Source organism: Cervus canadensis, chromosome 1 (genome assembly GCF_019320065.1).
Source record: "Cervus canadensis isolate Bull #8, Minnesota chromosome 1, ASM1932006v1, whole genome shotgun sequence".
Lineage (NCBI taxonomy): Eukaryota > Metazoa > Chordata > Mammalia > Artiodactyla > Cervidae > Cervus > Cervus canadensis.
The window spans coordinates 37,688,813-37,703,842 of NC_057386.1; the positions used below are offsets into that span (position 1 = coordinate 37,688,813).

Here is a 15,030-nt window from a genome sequence, read left to right on the forward strand (position 1 = left end):
CCTTAAGGTCAGTTCTCTAACTTGTCTCTCCAGTCCCCACATTCTGTCCTGCCTGTGTGTGTGTCTATCAATGAACCACTTATGCTCCGACTGAAGGCTCTACCCTGGCCTCCCCACTCCCCAAATTCTGTCCACCTAGAACCCTGACTCTGCCCCTTTGCACGTGTTCCTTTCCCCACAAAGATGACATTCCCCTCTTCTAGCCAAATATTCATCGTCACCTTGTCCCCAGACACTTTCTACACCTCTCCAGCCTAGGAGGCCTCTCTTTGGACCCTTTCCACCATTGTTCTTTGTGTCACACATGGTCACCTTTATGGCCAGCTACTTCCATCATTTGATACAGTTTTCTGCAAGTGTGAGGCCTCCTCTCTGTGAGTTCCTCCACATGGAAGGTGTCTCTTGGGTAATTTAATGGTTGCTTTGCTTTGTATTTCCCTCACTGCCCTGCAGGGCCCTCCAGACTCCCTCATCTCAACTCTGATTCAGGTTTCTGTCTAAACATGACCTCTTCTTTTTAAATTTTTTTTTGGCGGCAAAGCGTGGCTTACAGGATCTTAGTTCCCCAACCAGGGATTGAACCCCAGCAGTGAAAGCACTGATTCCTAACCACTGGACTGTCAGGAAAGTCCCCAAACATGGCTTCTTCTAAGAGTCTTCCCTGACCACCCATCTAATACCGCCTTCACTGCCCACAGTCACCTTGTTCAGCGTCTTTGTAACATTCACCTCTACTGGAAGTTACTTGTTTATATTCTGCCTTACCCCAGCAAACAAGGGAAGTGAACTGTACAATTCAGCTCTGGGACCTGAGCCCACATGCTGAGAACTGAGACTGGGACTTAAACCCACAGTCTTTTCATTGAGATCACATAGGTCTCAGGCTTCCCTGGTGGCTCAGGGTAAAGAATCTGCCTGCAGTGCAGGAGACATGGGTTTGAGTCATGGATTGGGAAGATCCCTTGGAGAAGGAAATAGCAACCCACTCTGGTATTCTTGCCTGGAAAATCCCATGGACAGAGGAGCCTGGTGGACTACAGTCCATGGGGTCACAAAAGAGTTGGACACGACTAAACAACAACACCTGGTCTGAGGATTTAATGAAGCTCAGGTTCTTGATGTCTTGACGCAGAAAGAATTCAGTGAGAGACAAAATGACAGGTAAGAAGTGGATTTATTGGATTTCCCTGGTGGCACAGTGGTTAAGAATCTACCTGCCACTGCAGGGATCACGGGCTCAATTCCGGGTCTAGGAAGATTCTGCCTGCCGTGGAGCAACGGCCCACGCGCCACAACTACTGAGCCCCTGTGCTGCAACTACTGAAGCCCTTGAGCCGAGAGCCTGTGCTCCGCCACAAAAGAAGCCACCACGATGTGGAGCCCACACACTGCAGCGAAGCGTAGCCCCCACTGGCTGCAACCAGAGAAAAGCCTGCACCCAGTAATGGAGACCCAACACGACTAAAAATAAAAGAGAAGTGGGTTTATTTAGAGAGAAACACCCTCCACAAACAGATTGTGGGTCATCTCAGAAGGTGAGAGCTCCTGAAATATCACACGGTAGTTTTTATGAGCTGGGTAATTTAATAGGCTAATGAGGAGGAGGATTATTCCAACTATTTGGGGGAGATTTCCATGAATTGGGCAACTGCCCACTTTTTGGTCTTTGATCTGCCTAGGCTCTGGTGGGTATGCCATTAATTACAAAGGGCTTCCCTGGTAGCTCAAGTGGTAAAGAATCTGCCTGCAAAGTGGGAGACCCAGATTCGATTCCTGGGTTGGAAAGATACCCTGGAGAAGGGAATGGCAACCCATTCCAGTATTCTTGCCTGGAGAATCCCATGGACAGAGGAGCCTGGCGAGCTACAGTCCACGGGGTCACAAACAGTCAAACATGACTGAGTGTATAATGTATTATAATGAGCATATAAGGAGGTTTAAGGTCCACCAGAAGTCCGATCTTCTGCCATCTTGGACCTAGTTGGTTCTAACCAGTTTTCATCATGTCCTATGGCTATGTCATTCTTTTAAAGGTTGTGTCCTGCCCCCTTCCCTCCTGTTCCTGTTTCAGAAGGATTTTATTTTTCTTGGTCACCCCTCTATCCTGAGTGCCTAGAAAAAGGCCCAGGAGAGGGCAAAGAGTTCAAGCAATATTTTACGGAGTGAATGAGTAGATGTAGTCTTCCCAACTAGACTGCAAGCTCCAGGTTACTTACTTCCTGGAGAGAGCCAGCACATGGCAATTATTAAATAATTTTCTTCTAATTGATTGGTGATGCGCTAACAGGTTGGTATTCCAGGAATCTTGTGCTCCAGGTAAGCCTGGAGTTACTATCCACCACCTGGGTGGGGGCCTTAGTTCCAACAGAAGAACTCAAAGATACTGTTTTACTGCTTCACCTTTGTTTCTGCATTCCCTTCCTTCTTGGATTAGCAACTGTTTGAATCTGCCCTTTGGAACTCAAGGAAAGGTGTACGAGGCTGATTAACACCTGTCTCTTACAAACAGCAAATGGGGGACAGAGAAAGGAACTGTCTGTCCCTGGGAGGGCCCCACAGGGTCCTGCTCCGTTTCAGCCATTGTCTTCCCATCTGTAAATCTGCCGTTGATCTCTTTTCCTGAAGGCGATGTCATCCACCCAGATTCCCAGGCCAGAAACCCAGGAAGTTTTCATCCCTCCTTTTTCGCTGTCACCCTCCCAGCTAATTAGTCAACAGAGTATTGCTGATTTTACCTCCTGAGCTGCTCCTGAATCCATCTCTGTCTTTCACCATCATTGTCTTAGTCCAACTCTACCAGGACTTCTGCAGAGGCCTCCTCACGCAGGTTTTCCCTGCGTCTGCTCTGGTTCCCTGAGTGCCCTTTTCTCCCAGCTGTCAAACACCAGACCTGCTTAAAGCCCATAGATGCCTGCCCATGCCCTGAGGATGGACTCCAAACACCTTAGCACCCCCAGGAACTGCATACTCTGTCCGCCCCACCCCACTACAGCTCCTCAGCCCTAAACTTTATGCAGCAGTCACTTCTTTCAGTTTCCCTGAAGTACTTGCTGGCCCTCTGGCCCCCAGCCATTGCATCAACTCTGCCCCATACCTCTTCCCATCTCAGCCCCCTGCAGAGTTCAGCTTAGAACTTCTTCCTCTAGAATGCCTTTGCTGACTACACCTTCCCAGTGTGACCCCACCAAACCTGTATTTCGCCTCTCACAGTCCTTTTCATCCTAACTGCCTGGCTGCCCCTCCATCCACCTACCTACCACCCCCAGGTGATCTTGAGTTCCCTAAGGGCAAGATGATATCTGCCTTGCTCACTCAAGCTACCCTGTTGGTTCAGATGGTAAAGAATTTGCAATGCAGGAGATCTGGGTTTAATCCCTGGGTGGGGAAGATACCCTGGAAAATGGAATGGCACCCACTCTCCAGTATTCTTGACTGGAGAATACCATGGACAGAAGAGCCTGGTGGGCTACAGTCATGGGATTGCAGAGTCGTACACGACTGAAATGAAACTAACACTTTCATTTCACTTGCTCACTCAACAAAAGCACAGATTTTGATGCACAGCAGACCCTCAGCAAATAACTTTTTGGATAAAAGACATTAGACTACTGACTACAGGGTAAAAACCTTGGCCTCATCACATGCTAGCTTTGGACTTGAGCAAGTGTCTCTCTCTCTCTTATTTTTCTCTTGAGCTACTCTCTTGACCTCTGCCTCCCCTTCACCTGTCAATGGGGACAGTACTAATACATTTCTGATACACAGCTGTCGTGAGGAGTCAAGCCCTTACGTGCACATAAACTTGGCCATTATTAACATTTTTTAATACAACCTTTCCTAGATCTCAAACCACACAACAGGTCAGGCCCAACGGCACAGTGGCATCTGTTCTGCCTGCAGATAAACAGGGACCCTAGGACCCTGCGGGACACCTGGGTGTCGGCCCCGCCTACTGCTCGGGTCTGGCTTACGTGCGGACCCACTCGGGACGCGGAGGCCGCCGCCGCGGCCCACTTAAGGACGGGAGGGGGCGGACCCGAGAAGGCTCCGCCTCCGCGTGAGGTCAGCGCGCAGCGCGGCGCGTGACGCTCTGGTTGCCGCAGAGACGCCCCGCCCCCGCGCGGCGCTGCGGAACCGGAGCTCCGGGCGGCGTCGGCAGCGGCGCGGGAGGCTGCGAGGCCGGGGCGGCAGGAGCCGGCGCGGCGACCGCAGCGAGAGCGGTGGGGACAGAGCAGACCACGACGAAGGCGCACAGGCAGCCGGGCCGGGCCGGGCCACGGGGAGAGCGGCCGTCAGGAAGCGGGCGGGAGGCTGGACTGGCAGCAGGCAGCCGCCGAGCCGCGAAGCGACATGGTGCTGCTCAAGGAGTAGTGAGTGTCCAGCCGGCCGTGCGGAAGCGAGGAGGGAGGGAGTCGAGGATGACGACCAGGGAGGCTGATGGCCTGGAGGAGGGGATGCAGCGGCCGGACGGGGCCCGACGGCTTGGAGAGCGCTGGATGGGTTATTGGGCGGCCCAGCAGGGGCTGAGGGGACAGCCAGGGCCGGAGGTGGGCCGAACGGGGGGTAGAGAGGGAGGGATACAGCACCTGAGGTGGGGCCCAAGGGGCAGCGAGGGCCGAATAGGCCTGAGGGGAGGCTGAGGGGACAAAGAGGGCCAGGCAGGCCTGGGATGAGGTCAAGGGGACAGTGAGAGCGGGACAGAGCATGAGAAGGAATCGAGAGCGCTGGATGAGACGTGGGGTGGTCCTGGAGTGGAGACTGAGGGAGGAAAGGGCCATTCAGAGCTGCAGGAGTGGCAGAGAGGACCCCCGGCAGAGGGAGGAGTTGTCCGAGTGGCCCAGGAACAGTTAGACAAGGGCAGACAGGGCCAGGGGTGGGGAGGGATTTGGGCCAAAATACTGCCAAGGGGCACTGGGAGATCAGGTAAGACAGCTTCTGGAATGGAGTTGAGGTGATGGATGGAGTGTGGAGGGCCACCTGGGGTGTGAGGAGTGTTGCCTTAGGCATCAGGGCAAGGACTGTGTTAAGCAGACACAGGAAATGGACTAGGGAGTCCGGGCCAGGCAGAGTGACAAGGGAAGGGTATGAGGAGATAGCAGGGGACTGGCTGTGTGACATGTGTCTTCAGTGCTGGACACAGGAGGAAGTATTCAAGGAAAAAGGATGGTTGCTTAGGACTTAGGGACACTAGGGTGAGGAGTCCAGAAAATATTGGTCAGGGGCCGAAGTGAGAGGATTATGATGATGGAGCAGGCCAGGGTGTTAGGGAGGAAGACAGTTTGGAAAAAGTATGATTGTGAGTAAATATACATGTTGTTAGAGTTGGGGTGGGGGTGGCCAGGGCCAGCCTGTGTCTGGAGGGTTCTCAGTCTTGGTACAAAGAGATGGGGAAATTGCTGTGACAAATTGGTATTTGTCATCAAGCCATTGACTGAGGAAAACCGGTGAAGAGTGAGGGAGTTTCTGAGTAGTGAGGGTGGGTTGGGGTGGTGGGAGTGACTTCTGGTAGGAGTTGCAGGGAGATGGGCTTGCTTGTGAAATCCAGGGGACTGGATGACAGGTGGGGATGTCTGGATTGCTACATCTTTCAAATATGAAGCGATCCGTTCCAGAAGTTCGTGGTTCCAAGTAAACATCTTAGGACTTTTCTTTTTCCCTTCTTCTTCCAAGAGGAGAGACTGGGGACAGGGGGATGGCGGGGAGAGGGGAGATTGGATGTATACGTGCAGAACTTTCAGGGAGACCATACTTCCTGGAGGGGAGGACAAGTGGACAGCATTGAGCCAGAAGCCCAGGAAGTCAGGAAGTGGGAGGTGTCCGGAAGTGGGAGATGTTGGGGTCGAGAGCAACTGGTGGACCTCACTTGGTAGCCAGGCAGGTGTGCTGAGAGCTGTTTCATTTTGTCAGTGAAAGGACTTTGCCCCCTTCTAGCTGGCCTGCTCCTTGGAGGTGTTTAGGATGTTTAGGACATAGTGTGGAGTTTTGGATAGCAAAGGGAAGAGACCCAGGTGTCATCGCAGCTTGACACCTCGTCTGAAGAGCGTTATTTCAAAGTCCCTCCACTGTGTTACTTGACATCCAATCTGATGCTGATTGAGCCAGAGAGCAGAGTTTTGTGTGGTGAGAAGGTAGAATCTTGCTTGGGAAGCCAGCAAGAGGAGGGTCGGGTGCACTTTGAATTTTAATCTTGACTGTCCAGATGACAGACTTTTCCCACTGTCCTGATTCTTTTGTCTATTCCCAGTTGAATCCTAGCATCTGTAGAAACCTGTAGTTTTTGTGCAGACGGTCAGGTAGGGAAGGGAAGGGACCTTCAGAAGAGATCTGAGTGAATTTTGAAGAGAGAACCTCCCCTCTCAGTCTTTGTTCTCCTCCCCTTGAAGCCTGCCAGGGAAAGGTCCAAGGAGCCAGGGATACAGAGCCTGCCTGGCATCTGCATTTCCTTCCTGCTCAACTTGTGCCCTGAGTGTGTTCGGGCATGTGTGTGTATGTGTGTGCATCCCTGGGTGGGGGGCCCCAGAGGGGGGCATCGGAGACGCTTGGCTGTGGCTGCAGCGCTGCAGCTCTGGAGAGACTGTGAGTGAAGGTCACACTGAAGTGAGCGAGGCTCCGGTCCCAGCCCCACACGGCCTCTGTGGCCCCATCCTTTGCAGTTGCACCCTATTGCTGCTGAAGTGGTTTTGCTCCCAGGGAGCCTGGGAGAAGCATCTGGGTGTGCCGCTGTCCTGTCACAGCGTCAGAGCATCCTGTCAGGAACTGACCGATGCAGGTCTCTTTCGGGTGGAGACTCAGTGCCCACCCAGCGACTGAAGGTTGTCCAACACTTCCTCTCGCAAAATTCTCCTTGATTTGATTTCTGCAAATTCTTGGATGTGATTTTTTTTTACCATTGTTCTTGAAGATAAAAGGTGTATTGTTTTCTAGGAAGTTTCTTCTGAGGGTGCAGAAATTGTGGCCTCCACGTTGGAAGTATTTCTCTGAGCCGTCAGCTCTCTCTGATGGGAGGAGAGCATTAGGGGCAGCTTCCAAAAACCTGCAGGGTTTACGTTATTTGAGTCATCCTAGGGGAGGAGAGTTAGCCGGCAGTAAAGACTTGGAACTCATGTTGTTTTTCCTGCTACTTTCCTGCTCTGTGCCTTGCCTTGACTGAGATGTTTTTCTCAGACCCCTCTGGGTGCCTCTTGCTGTCTGGGGACCTTTGCGGGACTAGAGAATAGTGAGCGGGCTATTTACCAGCCTGGAGCAAGGGTCGCGATTGGCAGAACCACGGCCCAGGAAGAAGAGCGGACACACAAGATGCAGGAGGCTCCAGGGGCTCCCAGCTAGGGTCTGGGAACGGAGAATCTGAGCTTGGGAGCTGGCTTGATTAGTAGGAATACAGCCAAGTGTTTTTGTCTCAACTCTCAGACCCCAGGGCTCTGACCTGGGGGTTGGCCATTGCTCTGCGTTACAAGTGCAAGCCACCCTCAGCAGGGCCCTGCCCCTCGCCCCTGTCTGTGTGTGTGGAGTTCTGCCCGGTCTGGGGCTTTGCTGGTCATGGCTTCTCCATCAGGTGATTGACTGGTGGTACCCCCAGCAAAACTGGTTGTCATGGAAATGGAGAAGAAGGAAAAGAAAGTGATGGGTTGGGGTGCCTTTGGACAGCTTCTAGAGGTCAGAATACGAGTTAGGTGTCCTCTCTTGGTGGCTTTGTGGTAATGGCTTGTAGTATCTGGCCCTGAGATGGTTGGCGTGTGCTCTTAGGGTGATTAATGCTCCAAGGAGCTTGGCCTCTTCCTAACTTTTCATGTTGAGGGCTGCTGTTGGGAGGTGGGGTCCCCAGAGATGTCAGTTTCCAGGGCCTGCTTGTTTGGGCCTGAATCCCCGTCTCGACTTCAGAGTGCCCAGGGGTGGGTCCTCCTGTGTTACCTTCCTGTGTTGTTGGGGAAGGTATTTGTCGGGGAGAGGGAGGAGAAGACAGCTCCAAACATGAGCCAGAGGCCTAGGAAGTACCTGGTAAGGGGATGGGTGTGCGCTGGATCACAGGTTTCTGAGTGGGACCAGGGTCCCAGCCTTGAAGCACTCAGGAGGCCGTTCTCTGCTGGGGTTCTGACAGTGAGGGCAGTGTCACAGGCAGCACCACATCCTGTTCCAGAACCATGCTTTCAGAGCCCCAGACTGACCCTCTTTTTTCCCTCTCTTGCAGTCGAGTCATCCTACCTGTGTCTGTCGAGGAGGTAAGTCCTTTTTCCTCTTTTTATCCAGAGTTGGAGATGCTTGCTTGTGACCCTCAGCTCAGCTGGGCTCCAGGCAGCCCACACTAGTATCTTCGCCTGGTTTTCGTGTTTGTCCTAGCATAGAGATAATCAGTACTCAGTGTGAATTTTCCTGGTGCGATTTTCAGTTACGGGAAGGCACTTCATGTATCTGACCAACTGTGTGTGACCTGCCTCAAGCTGTTGGCCAGCAAGATAACCGTGGATAGACACAAAACCAGCCCCCACCCCACCCCCCCAACCTGCTGGAACTCTGCCCGTTTGAGGACATGTTACTGAGGAGATTAAGGACGTGCATTTCTGAGACCTCCGTTACTTGACAGGGAGGCATGCCTGGCCCTCTCTGCTTGTGCAGCAAACCAGCAGGGCTGAAACCTCCGAGGCCCTTCCTCGCTACACTTAGGTGACTGCTAGGAAGGCTGAGGCCAGAACCCTCCTTTTACGGAGGGCAGGGAATGACAAATGGGCTTGGCTTGGCCTCTGTCCTTTTATGGTTCTTGGGCCCGATGTCCCCGTGAATTGCGATCTGGCAGGATTGACCACACGAAGGTTCATAGGCCGAGCTGACTCAGAGTCGGTCTCTGGAACAGCAGAACACTGCCCCGGAGCCTCCCTCGTCCCGCCCTTCCTCTGAACTTCCTTCATGTTCCTCTCCCAGCTCAGTCTTGTTCTTTGATCCCTTCAGAACCGACAGAGCCCCCAGCTTCCAGCTAAGCTAAACTTTGGGTGAAGCTGCTCAGCCACGGTGCTGCCCTCAGTCACTCTTTCCTGCAGTGTCAGCTCCCTTGAGCACTTCCACTCGATTCCACATATGAAACGGTCCTTTGCAAATTGAGATCAGGCCAACAGAGCCCGCAGCACACTTGAGATGAGAGGGAGGGTGGGCAGGCATCGGCCCCGCCCCGGGGTGGGCTGCATCTCCGTGTTGAGAGCTATAGAGACCTGGGGGAGGGGTCAGGGGTGGACCTCGGACAGGACAGGGGAGTTCTGGGAGAGGGGGATAAGAGAAATGAGACTTGAGAGGCTGGGCGAGGGGATGGCTGGGTGGATGCTGTGACCCCTGAGATGTACTGGGGGCCTGGGAATCACGTGCTTGGGCTGACAGCTGTTGGCTTGGTGGGGGGGGGCGGTCCCTGCTAACCCATCTCCTTTGGGGTCCTTGGTCTCTTTATAAAAAATAGCAAGTGATGATTTTCCAAACCAGGAGACCAGGCAAGAAGGCCCAGCATGTCACTTGCCCTGAAACTCTGCCCTTGGGGGTCCAATGACTCCCTCTCTGCTGTACGGCAAGGTCCCACACCCCAGTGAGGCACATGTGCCCCCGGGAATTCAGAAGCACCTCCAAGTGGCGTTCAAGGGTGAAACGGATCTCTTCTCCCAGGGAGTGTCTCGATTTTAATGACAAGTGTTAGTGTCTGAGCGAGGTGGCAGATGCAGGAGGGCCGGCACTTGTCCGGGGCAGCTCTGGGCCGATTGCTCATGCTGGGGCCACGAAGGGCGGGAAAGGGGAAGATACCTTGAGAGCGTCTGCAGCTGGTGGTTTTCAGTTTGCAATGGCTTTTTTTTTTTTTTTTGGAGCCTTGAGGAAGTGGTGAGGTGGGGTGAACCAAGCCTGAAAGCAGAAGCTTGGGAAGTAAGCACAGGTTGGGATTCATCTGTAAGCCTGGTGATGGTCAACCCGTTCCCAGCCAGAAACCACCGATGAGGAAGCGGTGCTTGGCCTGTGTCGGTTGAAGCAGGAGCCGCTCTTTGGCTGACTGAACCTTAGTTCCAGAAGATCAGAAAATCTTGAGTGGGGAAGCCCTAGACGAAATAAGTAATGACCAGCCTTCTCAGAGTCTTTATCGATAACCCATCCTGACTGGAAACAGCCCAGTGTCGTGTGGCAGTTGGATTCACTTCCCAGTTGGAGGCCCTTGGAGCTTTATCATTTTGGAAGGGGAAGAGAAGAGAGAAGACCCTGTCTTCATGACCACCCCGATGGCTTGAGTCAATGTTTGGGGGTGAAATTGGCTGTGGCTGGCCAGAGCCTTTGGCCTAACACTGGGCAGGGTTTCTAGAAGTTCCGCAGCAGAGCCAGAGAGCCCTGGCCCTTTAACGTGCTGTATCCACCCCTGGTCTCTTACTCAGTCCAGCCTGCCTTTTCCCCCTCCTGTGGATAGGGCTTTTTTACTTCTCTTCCAGAGATGCACGGTACCAGGCCCCTTTAGTACCTGGCTTGGCAGAGCCATGGGGGTGGGATCAACAGCTGCACTGTTCTTCACGACATGTTTCAGGCCCACCCACTACGTCTTCCCGGGCTCCCACTTCCAGATTGCCAGCCTGGTGGGGCCTCTGTGTTCCTTAGTTCTTGGGAGCAAAGGAGCAGCTCTCCAGGGCAGGGAGCACCCTTCTGGGCCAGAGGAGGCTGCAGTCCTGGTCTCCCCAAGGCTCTTTATCTGATTTAACGTTCTGGCCCCGAGCCCCCACCTCTATGCCATCAGAGTCTGGCTGCTTTCTGTTTTCGCAGGGTGCGGAGCCCCAGTGCCAAAGGGAACCCTCTGACATGAAAAGTGTCCCTCACTGGTGGCTTGTGGAGGCCAGTCTTGCTCACCCCTTTGGATTAACAAAACCGCCTTCACATGTCTCATTGGGATTAAAGGATCAGAATATCAAGAGAGATTAAAAGGGAAAGATGCCAGCCCCGCACACTGATCCTCTTAGAGCCTGCCCTCTGATTCCTGCAGCTAAAGAGGAACCAAATGAAGGGGATTAGTCAATGCGCGGGCCCCTCCCCAAGCAGCACCACCAGCCTGCAACCCAGTCCCCTCCACCAGGCCCTTTCCCCGGCCTGCCCTTTAGGATTGCTGAGTCAGTGGTTAGATGTTCTCATGACTCTTCTCTGAAACAGACTCACTGCTGCTTCTTAGGATCCCCTGGCTCAGCCAAACCCTGACCCACTTGCTAGGGGTTTTCATGGATGCCTCTATTAGGGGTTGGACTTGGAAAGGCACCGGGACAGCCTGGGGTTCCCTGGGGGCATTGAGGCAGCCCTGATGTAACTGTGGAGTAGCAAGGTCAAGGGGACTGGCTCTCACCCAGACGTGCCTCTTCACGGGATCAACTGAGCCTTGCTGGTTTGCTTGGGTCTTTCCTTGGCACCTTGTACTATGTCTTTGCTTTGGAAGGTAGGTTCTTCCAGCCTCGCGGTGAACAGGACTTGTCCTGGCGTGCTGCTTCACCTTGCAGGTTTTGCCCAGAAACATCCCTGCGGAGCTCGGGAGGCTGCCGGCTAGAGCGGCCTTCCAAGGCTGAGGTGGAGTGGGGGAAGCCGCACTGCTCCTTGCTGCTGCAGGCAGGAGCTTCCGCAGCAGCTGCCCAGAGACACGGCTTTTCTGCTTTAATCTCAAGGAGAGAAAGACTTTTGTCTTTCGCTCCCGGGAGTACCAGGAGCTTGGGGAGGGGCTGTGGAGGGGTGAGGGAAACCTCGATCCCCACCTCTCCCCCGAACTGTAATCAAGTACCTTTTTCTCTTTTCCTCATACTCCCTAAACTGTTGTGGCTCATGGCATTGGCCATAACAGGGAAGAGGCATCCTTTGGTATAGATGTACCTTTTTGCTTTAACAGCTGCTGTTTATTCTCTTCTTATCTTGTTTTCCCCTCTAAACAGAAGGGCCATCCTTGGGCACTGCCCAGGTCATTGGCCCTCATACTGTGTTGTCCTGAGGGGATCAGAGGAGGCCAGGAATCTTGACTGGTGACTTGATAGTGTGGCATGTGACCCAAATAAAGGAAAACTAGGCTTTGGCCACCTAGTAAGTGCCAATGTAGAGGGTGCATCTGGCCAGCACCATGGGATAGGAATCTGTGCTATGGAATACGAGAAGCAGGGCACTTGCTTCAGCCCCACCAGGAATCAGGAAAGCATCAGGAGATTTGGTTGCCTGCAAGACTTCTCCCTGAGGTGCTGGCAGGGGAGGAGGGGCCCAATGCTGAAGCAGAAGCAAAAAGATGAGCCCATGTTACAGCAGGGGTTGTGGATTTCACGGAGCATTGGGTGCGTTTGTTTACAGAAAGTCACGTCTGTTAAGGTGGATGGGATAAAGAGACTTCTAGCAACCAGCCCGATCTTGTTTGGGGATCTGGGACTGGAGTCAGGGACAGAGCAAAAACTACCTTGGATTCTATAATCTATTTTCTGGATAGTGGTGTGAAAACTATATTCACCTGCCTCCTTAAACCTTGCAGGAGGATGTGAAAAAGGGAAGGACGAAATTAGACACCTCTGACGGCTAAAGGAAGGCCACAGAGCGGCGTTGTTAGCGGTTCCAGGGGGATTTGGGCCAGGCCACGTTAGGACCTGCGGGATGAGCCCCCGGATTCAGGGGTCCCAGAGCCATCTCACTGGACAGCTCCCACAGTGGGACTGTGTGCAACCCTCGAGAATATTCTGTGTTGGCAGTAATTCCCCTCTCTGTGTTCCTTCAGTATCAAGTAGGGCAGCTGTATTCTGTGGCTGAGGCCAGCAAAAATGAAACGGGTGGTGGTGAAGGCGTGGAGGTCCTGGTGAACGAACCGTATGAGAAGGACGGCGAGAAAGGCCAATACACGCACAAGATCTACCACTTACAGAGGTAGGTGCCCCGCAGCAGAGTCAGGGTGGCGGCCCGCTGTCAGAGTGCCGACAGTAGCTCATTGCAGGTGTTTCTCAGGTTAAGCCGGTCACTCAAGTTGCTTCACCTGCGACAGTGGGTAGAGGTGGTTCTTCTTTGCTCTTTTTAAAGGCTGTTCTGTTTGTTTCTAAAGTATTACTTGCCCCACCAGTCTCCTAGTCCCCAGAAGTGATAGTGCTTATCTTCTTATGGGCCCTTTCAGTGTCTGTGAGTACAAAAGAGTGTGTGTGTGTCTATGTGTGTGTAAGTGGGTGTTCATTTCCTTTATTGTTATGTTATCTGACAGATGCAATCTCTTCTTTCTTTTCTTATCATGGCTGTTTTGCTGTCAGCATATTTGGCCTCTTTTAAAGCACATGCAGTCTGAACAGACGTGCTGGCAGTGGTTTCACCAGTCTTGAAGTATATTTACCGTTATTTCCACGTGTTCACAGGCAGTCCTCCACTAAAACTCCTTCTGCACAGATCCTTTGATGTGTTAAATGTGTGTAAATCTATAATAAATGTGCCTAAAAGTAAAATTGTGGCTTCAGATAGTATTTTAAATTCTGATGTTATGAAATCGGGTCCTGGAGAAATTTTTGGTACCTCTCTTTAGTCTAAAACCATTAAGTGTTTAAAAGTATGGCACAGACTGATTTGGGTACCAGAATCCGTTGCAAATCACACAATTGCTGAATCCCTAACCAAGACAGTAATATTTCAGTAAACTGGCCCAAAGAACATTGAAAGTCATAGTAAACATGGACCAGCTCAAGAGGATGTTGAATCAAGCTTGTTTTAGAAACGACCTAGTACTGGAAAAAATAAGCCTTCAATTTCTTTTTATAGTTGTGGTAAGATGTACACAACACAAAATTCACTGTTTTTACCATTTTTAAGTTAAGTGGCATTAAGTATGTTTGCATGGCTGTGCAACATAGACCTGAACCTTAATCTCTAGTCCATTCAACTGAACAAAACAGTTCAATTTTCATTTGGTAAAACTGCTAATTGAAGTCTGCTCTAGGGATGTAGAAGCGCCAGCCCAGGGGGTGGTCCACAGTTCTGTGAGTGCCAGAGCGTGGACAGCAGCGCTGAAGTGGGGAGAAAATCTCACCACGATCCCATTTCCTTGGCATTGTGCTCTTTTCCCTCTATGCCTCCCCTTTGACCTTTGAGCTGACTGCCCACCCATTCTTTCTGAGCCATTGATGAGAGTCAGGCTCAGGACAAACCTTCCTTGTAGTGCATTTGTATTGGGTTGGCCAAAAAGTTCACTGGAGTTTTTCCATAAGATGCTGCAGAAATACCCAACAAACTTTTTGGCCAGCCCAACAATTTTTAATGGGAACTTTGAAAAGAGATAGTGAGGCTGGTAGCAGGGGCCAGTTGATTCCTGAAGACTCAGTCGAGGAGGGTCTACATGTAGAGGGTAGGCCCTGTCTCACCCTCTTCCTTATGGAGAGGATAGAAGTTTTGGACCTACCTACCACTAGTCTTTTTATTGGGTATGCCATGCAGCTTGTGGAGAGTTAGTCCCCCAACCAGGGATTGAACCCAGGTCCACAGCAATGAAAGCGCACGTCCTAACCACTTCACCACCAGGGAATTCCCTCCCCACCACAACTGTTAACCACAAGACACCCAACTGCTGAAAAAGAAAACTAAAACCAAACCAACAGTGCTGTATGCCATGGCCACCTCTCCTCATGAGGACCAAAGCCTTCCTATCAGCTGTTAGTTTTCCCAATCAGAAACCACGGGTTCACCACACCCTCTTCCTTCTTCATCATATCACATCAAGTCCTTTTGGGTCCATGTCCTTGGTTATCGCCAGTGTTTCTCTTTCCTTCCAGTCTCTCGTCTGGATTACTTACCACTTGTCCACACAGCTCCGAGTATTCTGTCCAGATCTGTTGCTCCCCAGCTTTAAAGCTATAGATGGCCCTTTGCCCCTGGGACAAAGTCCATCCTCTGTGGTGTAGATGCAAGATCTCCTGTGACTCAGCCTCTGCTTGTTCTCCCGTGTTCCCCACCTCATGCCTTACGCCAGTTACTCTGAACTTCTCTGTCTTCCCCCAGCTTTTCCCGTCCCACCCCCGGCCTCTTGTCTAGCTCAGGCCTACCCACGCGCTACTC

The 15,030-nt window shown here is 52.2% G+C and overlaps 1 protein-coding gene across 1 annotated transcript in view; it reads left to right on the forward strand.

Moving 5' to 3' along the window:
* The first annotated feature begins 4,102 nt into the window (after positions 1 to 4,102).
* The window catches only part of PITPNA (phosphatidylinositol transfer protein alpha), a 36,334-nt gene continuing 25,406 nt past the window's right edge, over positions 4,103 to 15,030 (forward strand). The window contains exons 1-3 of the mRNA XM_043478479.1: positions 4,103 to 4,370; positions 8,186 to 8,216; positions 12,725 to 12,870. Coding sequence (XP_043334414.1) covers positions 4,351 to 4,370; positions 8,186 to 8,216; positions 12,725 to 12,870 — 197 coding nt within the window. The 5' untranslated portion in view covers positions 4,103 to 4,350. The remainder of the gene's footprint in view (positions 4,371 to 8,185; positions 8,217 to 12,724; positions 12,871 to 15,030) is intronic.